The sequence below is a fragment of the Echinops telfairi genome, unplaced genomic scaffold (assembly GCF_000313985.2).
Source record: "Echinops telfairi isolate 266 unplaced genomic scaffold, ASM31398v2 ScPeMD7_23;HRSCAF=83, whole genome shotgun sequence".
In the NCBI taxonomy this organism is placed as follows: domain Eukaryota; kingdom Metazoa; phylum Chordata; class Mammalia; order Afrosoricida; family Tenrecidae; genus Echinops; species Echinops telfairi.
In genome coordinates this window covers 16,615,981-16,626,141 of record NW_022103920.1, presented here as the reverse complement: position 1 = coordinate 16,626,141, position 10,161 = coordinate 16,615,981, and the positions used below count along the sequence as shown (strand labels likewise).

General features: G+C 50.7%; 1 protein-coding gene and 1 pseudogene across 1 annotated transcript in view; both read left to right on the top strand.

Moving 5' to 3' along the window:
* Nucleotides 1–496: 496 nt before the first annotated feature.
* The window catches only part of GARIN1A (golgi associated RAB2 interactor 1A), an 11,813-nt gene continuing 2,148 nt past the window's right edge, over nucleotides 497–10,161 (top strand). The window contains exons 1-4 of the mRNA XM_045288880.1: nucleotides 497–687; nucleotides 2,697–2,881; nucleotides 4,217–4,466; nucleotides 9,681–9,793. Coding sequence (XP_045144815.1) covers nucleotides 535–687; nucleotides 2,697–2,881; nucleotides 4,217–4,466; nucleotides 9,681–9,793 — 701 coding nt within the window. The 5' untranslated portion in view covers nucleotides 497–534. The remainder of the gene's footprint in view (nucleotides 688–2,696; nucleotides 2,882–4,216; nucleotides 4,467–9,680; nucleotides 9,794–10,161) is intronic.
* Nucleotides 5,275–6,532, top strand: LOC105979072 (annotated as a pseudogene).

Here is a 10,161-nt window from a genome sequence, read left to right as displayed (position 1 = left end):
CCTCATCTTTCTCCATCAAAGCAGTTGGTGGGCTTGAACCTTTGGCCTAGGAGTTAGCAGCTCAATAAATAACACTCCCCCACCCCAGGGCTCCTTAGCTCATGAGACAAGGTAGGGAAAGTTTGGATAAACAGCTTTCTTTGGTCCCCAACTCCTCTGCCCTGGTCAGGGCTTGGCCTTAGGTGGGGATATCTGCTTTGAGAGAGAACATTTCTGGGAGGCACCCCCCTGAGGGAGAAGCTGAGAAGCTGTGAGTTGCTGGAAAGCCCTCCTCTGAGAACCTTCTTACCATCTGGCCAGCTCCCTGATGTCTCCCCACAACCCTTGGCTCTGTTTAAAAGATGGGGCCAAGTGCATGCGGCTTGTCCTTGATGTCACTGCAGCCATTGTGAGCCCACAGACCCTCCATACTCAGGATGGGAGATGGACTGAGTGGGGAGGCTGGGAGCCTCAGTCACACCAACACCTTGGAGTTGGGCTGGGCCTGCGTGGAGCCCCAGAAATGCACTGCCAGCCTATTCTTCCCAAGAACCAATGAGTAAGATTCGGGGTCTCCCTCCTGAGACTCGGGATCCTGGCCCTGGAGTGAAACTTGGGGTGGAAAATGGCCTTCTGTGTCAACTGATTCATTCTCCAGAATTCAACCTGTTCTCCGACTCGGCAGTGTTCGAAAGCCACTTCATCCAGGTACCCTTGTGTCAGCTGTTCCCATGCAGAGGCAGGAGAGGCTGTGCCCTTTATAAGCCCTGGGGAGGAAAGGAGCCACTAAGTGGCTGTTAAAGCGGAGGGGCCGTGAGAAAGAGGAAGGCCCTGGACGAGATGGACAGGCACAGTGGCTGCCACAGAAGAGCACTTGTGACAGTGGCGCAGGATGGGTCACTATGAGTCAGAACTGACCAGAGGGCACCTACCCAGGCTAGAGAAAGTCAGAGGGTCTGGGTCGCATGGCCACCTCAGTCTTGTCCACAACATCCTGGGGGTACCTGCAGCAGATGTAAGGCCCCCAAAGCCATACCCTCTGTCATTCCCCCTCCTGACAAGACAGTGTGTGCCGATCAGCACTGCGTCCCATAGGATGTTCAAGGCAGGGACCTTTCAGAAACAGAGCCATCAGGCCTTACTTCCCAGGTGTCTTGTCGTTTCTGCCTCCTCCACCCCATAGCAAGCCTAGAGGAGAGAGTAGGTAGAACTGCCCTGCTGGTTTCTGAGGCTGTAAATCTTTGTGGGAGCAGAAAGCCTCACCTCTGTCGCACTGAGTGGCTGGTGGTTTCGAATGCTGACTTTGAGGTTGCAGCTCAACCTATAACCCACTACACCACCAGGGCTCCCCCAAGACCGCTCTACGTGGGTTCAAACCGCTCACCTTTCAGTGATGGCACCACCCAGGGATGCGTCCTGCAGGGATGGGACTGGTAGATTGCAAAAGGGGCAATCAGCGCTCACTGTCCAGACAGGGGCCAGGAGCGCCCGGGCAGGGCCTGTAGTCCAAAGGGCATGGTTAGAGGGAATCCCTGCTCTGAACCCAATGCCCTCTCTTTGAGCTAGTTACAGTCCAGCCCCACTGAGTACATTGGCCATGCTTAGTTCTCCCAGCCCCCAGAAGAGTGATGCTCTGCGGGGTGGGGGTGAGCCTTGGGGGCTGAGGGAAGCCTGATGCCGCTGGTCACCCAGAGGGGTCATTTTTACATGTATCCAGTCTTACCAGCGGGCCGCCTGCCTCCCTCCAAGTGCCCAGCCTGTCCCTGTACTCCATGGAAAAGCAGCCTATTGCCATTGAGTTGACGCCGACTCATGGGCACCCCGGTGTGCCAGCGGAGGACTGTGCTTCCTAAGGTGGTCACTGGCTGCTGTCTCAGGAGTAAATCGCCAGGCCTTTCTTCTGAGGCACCTCTGGGTGAACACTCACCCCTCCAGCAGCCAAGGGCTTGAACCGTTGCCCACACCCACGGACTCCCTGCGTTGTGTGTGGATATGCAGTTCATTCCTCTAGATAAACTCACCTCCTCACTAGAGGCCAGGCCGGGGCCTTGCACTGGAAGACGGCTCCCTGGTCTTGGGGACGTAGGGTCACCCTCACGTGGCCCTTACTCTGATGGGTCTTTATGGTTCTACAGAAGTTTCATCCCAGTGTTTCTCCATTGCCTGGACAGTGAGGAGAGTCTTAGCCAAAAATGTCCCATCATGCCATCGCGGGGAGGGGAGGACATCCAAAGAGTCCAGCAGCCCCCCAACCCCCCTCAACCTGGGGAAGCGCCCAAATCCCCCTCCAAGTGGGTCATCTGGATCTTACATCAGCTTTTACCTCGATCCCCACCCCTTCTGGAACTTTCTTGCACAACTTTTCCTCCAGGTCCTTAGAAAGATGCTGGCTTTTCCTCCCCAACACCGGGGGAGGGAAGTCTCAATGCCCCCAGCACCGGGGGAGGGAAGTCTCAATGCCCCCTGGACTTTCTCACTGGTGCATCTACGGACAGTGGGGAATGCAGAAGACACCACAAGCTTAGGGGTGCCTTGGGGACACCACCAGAAAGGATGGCTAATAGGTCACAGCCCTGCCCCTGTTCTACCCACTTGTAAGAGGCACAGGGGCTCCACGTGTGTCACTGAGATCCAGTCCCTCTGCAGCCCCCTTCCTTCGTCCTGCCTCCCTTGGCTTTGCCACTCTTTGACTCGTCTGCCTGGGGGCTGGTTTCTAGGTCACTAAGCCTGAGAAATGGACAATTGTCTCCGGAGGGTTTACCACCATGGTCCTTGGGGTGACCTCCTCTGTCCCCTCCCTGCCACTGCCCAACATCCTCCTAATGGGCAAGGTCACCTGGTCCCGGAGTCCTTTTTCCCCCTGGAGAAAACCTGCGGATGCTCCCGTCATCACTCTCAACAGGTAAAGAGAGGCTTGAGGCTGGGGGCGGGGTGGGGGCGGGGACCCTGAGGGGGTGGGGCACTTGGCCGGTCTGTGCATTGCTTTGCAGTTGGGTCTTAGATAAAAAAGGAAGGGCAGTGCTCTGTAGGGAATACGCTGTGTAGAGCGAATTCCTTCGTTCAACACATTTTATTTGGGCCCTCCTCATGTGCTGAAGGAACCTGGTGGTGTCCTGGTTGCCTGTTGGCCTGTGACTTGAAAGGTCAGCAGTTCAAAACCACCAGCTGCTCTGAGGATGAAAGTCAGGGCTTTCTACTCCCATAAGCAGTTACAGACTTGGAAGCCCCCAGGGGCAGTTCCACCCTGTCCTATCAGGTAGAGTTGGAATCGACTCGGTGGCAATGAGTGATTCACTGAACACTGGGCTTGGGGCTGAAGCTAGAGCAGGGTGCACCAGTCTGCTTTGGGAGAGTCTAGTTTCCAAGGATCTTAGAGGGCTCAGTTTACATTGATTGTGTCAGTAGAGTACATAGACTCCAGACTATATTGACGCAGTATAGACTCCAAATAGCCTAGAGGAGCAGTTCTCAACCTGTGGGTTGTGACCCCTTTGGGGGTCCAACAACCCTTTCATAGGGGTTGCCCGATTCATAACAGTAGCAAAATGACAGTGATGAAGTAGCGATGAAAATAATTTTATGGTTGGGGGGGTCACCGCAACATGAGGAACTGTATGGAAGGGTCACAGCATTCTGAAGGTTGAGAACTGCTGGTCTAGAGCATTTCCAAAGAAAAGGTACAGAATGTGAGAGTCACCCTGGATCTTGAAGCATTGAAATATAAAATAATAGATATTCGACACTGAGGAGACAAGAAGGCAGTGAGTCCATCCTCTCTTGGCCCTTATCACCTAGTGGGGGGGGGGGTCTATAGAAATGTCCTGAGAGATAGCAGAAGGAGCCCAGGAAGCAGAGTCCAAAAACCCTAATTTGTTTCTCTTACTGAGATCCAACTTGGGCAAATCACTGAGCTCTTCTGAGCCCCCGTTTCCCAACCAGTGAAACGGAATGAATTCTCCCTCTTCCGTCATCAACCAGTTGTTGGAGGATGACATGAGATCACTACAGCCCAACTGTTGTTAGCCATTGTCATGGGTGTGGGCAGACTAATTAATAAGCCGCTCTTTAATCCTTCATAAGAAGTGAGTCCTGGAGGTTCCTGAGCAATCCCCGTGGGGGCCCCCTCTGAGCAGAGTTGGGGGGCGGGTGAGCGGAGTCCGCCTCTAGGTTCTAGGTAGGCGCCAACAAGGTTGAGTCAAATCCTGAGTCGTGCCGTGGGTCTCCCACTTGTGTGCAGGGTTCTGCCTCTGAAGTATGTGGAGCTGCAGATCTGTGACCGACATCAGCGCATCCTGAGGGTGAGGACAGTGACGGAGAAGATCTACTACCTGAAGCTCCATGAGAAACACCCCGAGGCTGTGTTCCAGTTCTGGGTCCGTTTGGTGAAAATTCTGCACAAGGGCCTGTCCATCACCACCAAAGACCCCCGAATCCAATTCACTCATTGCCTGGTACCCAAGGTGTCCAGCAGCTCCACCGACACAACAGTAAGTGGGTCCCTCCTCCATCCTTGGGAGAAATGTCCAGTGGGAATGGGGTCATGGCAGAGAACCCTAATCTAATACCAACCCTAACCCAGTCCTAAATCTAACACCAACCCTAATCCTAAATGTAACTCTAAAACCAACCTTAAAGCTAAGCCTAACATTAATCCTGAAACTAACCCTAGCCTAATGCTAACCCTAAGCCTTACACAAACATTAACCCTCAACCTAACGTTAAACCTAAGTCTAACACTAAGCCTAACTCTAAGTCTAAATAAAACCCTAACTGTAACCCTATCCCTAACCCTAGCCCGAAGACTAATTCTAAACCTAAACCTAACCCTAACCCTAAGAATAACCCTAATCCTAACCCTAACCCCAAGTCTAACACAAACCCTAACCCTAAGTCTAACACAAACCCTAACCCTAAAACTAACCCTAATCCTAACCCTTAAAAAAAAAAAAAAAAAAAGGAGACACCACATGACTTGGGTCAGTTGAAAGGACATGATGCTGAGTGAGGTCACTCAACCACAAGAGGTCACTTTATACAAGAAAGACTTGTCTACATCCACTTTATACAAGAAAGAAAAATCAAGATTTTCATATCATGTGAATCAGAATTTGATGTAAACATGGGGTGGGGGAGGAGGGCAAGGGAAGGAAGGGGGAAGCAGGAGGCTAGAGCAGGGGTCCTCAAACTACAGCCCGCGAGGCACATGCGGCCCCGCCGGGTGGTTTTGCCCGTTTTGTTTTTTTACTTCTAAATAAGATACGTGCGCCTTTCGGCGCTGCGGCCGCAGCCTTGAGGATGCTCAGGCTTCAGACCAGGGTCGCCTCCAGCGCCCTCCGCTGTGGCGAGAAGATGGTCTGGCTGGACCCCAACGAGACCAATGAAATGGCCAATGCCAACTCCCGTCAGCACATCCAGAACCTGATCAAAGAGGGCTGTATCATCCGCAAGCCTGTGGCCGTCCATTCTCGGGGCGATGCCGCAAACACGCCCTAGCCTGCCGGAAGGGCAGGCATATGGGCATAGGTAAGCGAAAGGGTACTGCCAATGCTCGCAGGCCCGAGAAGGCCACGTGGATGAGGAAGATGAGGCTTCTGCGCCGGCTGCTCAGGAAATACCGGGAGTCCAAGAAGATGGACCGCCATAGGCATCACCGCTTGTCCCTGAAGGGGAAGGGGAATGTGTTTAAGAACAGGCGGAACAAAAAAATGTTACCATAGTGAAGGAGGGGGAGTGCGGAGTGGAGACCCAAAGCCCATTCGTAGGCCACTGGAGATCCCCTTGCAGAGGGGTCTCGGGGAGGAGATGAACCAGTCAGGGTGCGATGTAGCAACGATGAAAAATACAACTTTCCTCTAGTTCCTAAATGCTTCTCGCCCACCCCCCCATCATGATCCGAATTCTTCCTTGTAAGAATGGCTAGACCAGAGGAGGTACACTGGTACAGATAAGAACTAGAAACACAGGGAATCCAGGGCGGATGATCCCTTCAGGACCAGTGGTGTGAGTGGCGATACTGGGAGGGTTGAGGGAGGGTGGGGTGGAAAGAAGGAACCGATTACAAGGAACTCTATGTGACCTCCTCCCTGGGGGACGGACAACAGAAAAGTGGGTGAAGGGAGACGTCGGACAGGGCAAGATATGACAAAATAATAATTTGTAAATTATCAAGGGCTCATGAAGGAGGGGGGAGTGGGGAGGGAGGGGAAAAATGAGAACCTGATGCCAGGGGCTTAGGTGGAGAGCAAATGTTTTGAGAATGACGAGGGCAACGAATGTACAAATGTGCTTTACACAATTGATGTATGTATGGATTGTGGTAAGAGTCATATGAGCCCCTAATAAAACGATTAAAAAAAAAAGAAGAAGAACAAGTGGATTCTCATGGAACATCCACAAGCTGAAGGCAGACCAGGCTCGCAAGAAGCTCCTGGCTGACCAGGTGAGGCCCACAGGTCTAAGACCAAGGAGGCACACAAGCGCCGAGAGGAGCAACTGCAGGCCAAGAAGGGAGCTCATCAAGACGCTGTCCAAGGAGGAAGAGACCAAGAAATAAACTCCCCCTCTCTTCTCTGTACACAGTGGCCTTGGCAGTTGTATTGATCAGTCACTCAATAAATGCAAGCCTTGTTGGCCTGCCCCTGAAAAAATATATATATGTGCAGTGTGCATAGGAATTTGTTCATAGTTTTTAAAAAAAACTATAGTCCGGCCCTCCAACGGTCCGAGGGACAGTGAACGGGCCCCCTGTTTAAAAAGTTTGAGGACTCCTGGGCTAGAGGGTTGAAGGATGTTCACTTGGGTGAAGGGGAGATTACATCCTACAAGAGGGAGAAGAGGAGACAAGAGCAGGGGCAGGCCAAGTTATTGTGAGGGTGGATAAGTTGCTGAGTCCAAAGATGATGATCTGGAACGGAACCCCCCACCTAATTCACAATAAAAGGGTTTTAAGAAGCGTCTGAGGTAATCTCATGGGACAACTCAATGGGCATCGCAAAGTTCATGATCTACATTCAAGTGAGGTGGGTCGTCTTTAAAAGCAGCCATCTAGCATACAACTCTTGGTCTATACTCATTAGGGAGCAAAAGAGAAAGATGGAAGTCTTAAGTCTCAGAGGATAAACTAGTGTACAGGGCTAATTGCTTACAAGAGCCATAGTTTCATCTGCCTTGAGACCAGAAGAACTAGATGGTGCCTAGCCACCACTGCCAACAGCTGTGATCCGAGCCACAATGAATGATGACTTGCATATGTGAAGACATTAGATCTGCATACATTTCTGATGGCTGCTTTTCCCATCTTCTATTTGAAGCACTTTTCTGTCTGTCAAGGGCCCTGGTGGCCTAGTGGGTTAAGCACTGGGTTGCTAATGGCCGGTGGATCAAACCATCAACTGATCCTCAGGAGAAAGAGGAGGCTGTGTGCTCAGGTAAAGATTTACAGCCTCAAAAACCCTAGGAAGTAGTTCTATTTGGTCCTACAGGTGGCAATGAGTCAGCATTGACCCCGTGGCCATGGGTTGGGTTTCTTTTTGCCTGCCTGTTGAAAGCTCTTTGCAAGGATCAGACAACTCGATTGCATGACTGAATTAAAAGATACTGAACTGCTCTCCCCAAAGATTAGAAATGCAGGGTTGTTTGTGATTTGTTCATGTCGTAAATAATTCTTCACACAAGCATTTACATAGGAAGGGGCTTCAAAAAGTTCATGGGGGAAATTCCATTATCTTTCCATTCTACATCTCCAGGAACTTTTTGAAGTCCCTTTACATCGTGCCCACATTTGTGATGATTCCTCTGGCCAAATTTACAGAAGTAGAATCAGTGGTTCAAAGGGCATGAACTTGTTTGAGGGCCTTGATGCATGTTGTCAGATTGGTTTTCCTAAAGGTCAGACTGAATTGCACCATCATTTTCACACAAATAGTCCCATGTTGTCTTTTTTTTTTTTTTTGTCAACCTTGCCCTCTCTTAGGGTATTTTCATAAGCATGCCATCTATTTTTTTTACAGCAACATGTTAAAAAATTAGCATTGTGTCCTGACTAAGCACCTTGAAGGAAAGTTGCAGATGGCAAAACATGCTTCCTGTGCATGAAAGTGGGGTCCTGTCACCAGGACTATGAAAAGCTTTATCACTGTATCTTTATCATATTGAGCAATATGCAGTTTTTGATCAATGTTCTAATGATGATAGGTAAGAAGGGATATTTCTTTGGTTTCCAGTGGATTTGACCATTTATATCTATATCTATCTCAAGGCTCTCTCTCTATTGCATGATCTGTGTTCTTTGAGCAGAAGTAAAATGCGACTGTCTGCTCCCTTGAGGATTCACAGCCTCAGACTCCCAGGGACAGTTCTCCGTCCTGTGGGGTCACTATGTGCTGAAATCGACCAAATATTTCCCAAAGGAGTTGCTTTACCTTTACCCCTTGTAGCACGGGGGTTGGAACACTGGTTGCTAACCGAATGGTTGGCGATGTCCTGGCAGCCTGCTTCTGCAAAGATTTACCGCCTTGGAAACCCACAGGGGCAGGCTACTCTGACCTACAGTGCCACCATGACTTGGGATTGACTCAGGGCAACGGGTGTGGGTGACAGTTGATGGAAGGCATTTTTGAACACACACAAGGCCTTCCCAGGAGCTGCTCGGTGTAGACGACAGAACGGAAGAGCTTGAGAGACGGGGTTGCCTAAAACCTTCAGATTTCAAGATCTAAACCTTCCCCTCCCGTCACGCAAGTTATATACTTTAACTACGTTACTACCAATTTTCAAATCCAGCACATTGGTGGACCACTGGTTCTCTAACCTGCCTGTACTGGTTCCTAACGTTCGGCTCTCATGCTTCAAAGGAGCCCCAACAGCTGGTCAGGAAGAGGACAGGTTCCTGCCTGGGGCCTGCTTTGGGTCTGATAATTCTGGGGCCTAAGGGTCCAGGACCGGGTTTCCAAGGCTCGACAGTGAAACCCAGTGTCCTCATTCCCTGGTGCTGCTGGAACCAAACACCACACATGGGTGTCTTTAAAGAACAGAACTTCATTTTCTCTGTTCTGGAGGCTGAACATCCAAACTGGGGTGGACCTTAGCTGTGTGGGTTCCTTTCTTGTCAGTAGATCACATGGCTCCTTGGTTCCTTGGCATGTCTTGGCTTGTTGATGATCCTTACCTGGCATCTGTCTCCCTCCATGTGCTTCTATGCCTGTTTCCCCCCACCCCCTATAATATAGAAGTGATTGGGATAAGGACCCACTTTACACTGGTTGGAATTTAATACCATCACATGAGAAAATCTCTGTTTTCAAGCAATATCACACTCAGGGGCACAAACTCTAAAGCAAATGCCAAGTTCATTCCGACTCCTGCTGACCTCTTGGGACTGCACTCCATAGGGGTTTCAAGGCCATGACCTTTGGGAAGCAGGTCTCCAGGCCTTTCTTCTGAGGCGCCTCTGGGTGGGTTTGAACAGTCAACTCAGCACTCAGTCGTTGAGTTCATAATCCAGGAACTTGTATTTCCAAAGAGGCTTACATTCCCCTGGTACAAGGGAGAGGCAGTCAACGCGGATTTAGGGGAGGGGTCCACAGACCAATCTAACCACACAACCCAGGCACGATCCCAAGAGTTCTTTCAAAGTTCTGCTCCTGGGAGGCCACGCACGGGTGAGGAAACCTAGTAACCCAACTCTGAATTTCTCTGCACAGACTGAAAGCAGCCTCCTGCCATCTTCCCAGCCCAGTGAAAACCTCAGGCTGCTGAAGGCAGAGCAGACCAGTGGGAGTTCCCTGCCGTTCCCAGAGCCGCTCCCAGCACTCATGTGAGTACGCCCGCATTCTGCTCAGGCACCCTTTCCCCACACCCAGGACGCGGTTTGTCTGCCTTTGGGGGGTTTATCCCTCCTTTGTTGTGCTGTTGTGTTTGTATTTGGGAGGTTTGTACAAATGGCTACCTCGACACTAGACTCTTCTGTACTATACATGCTTTGAACTCCCCAGCTGCTTCCATAAGGATTACAGCCTTGGGAGCCCTATGGAGGCAGTACTACTCTATGCTGTGGGCTCACTACGGGGCAGAATTGACTTGACAACAGTGGGTTTGGTTTTTTGGGTTTGGGGGTTATAAGCAATTTTTAAAAAATGTATATCATTTTATCGGGGGCTTGTACAACTCTTATCGCAATCCATA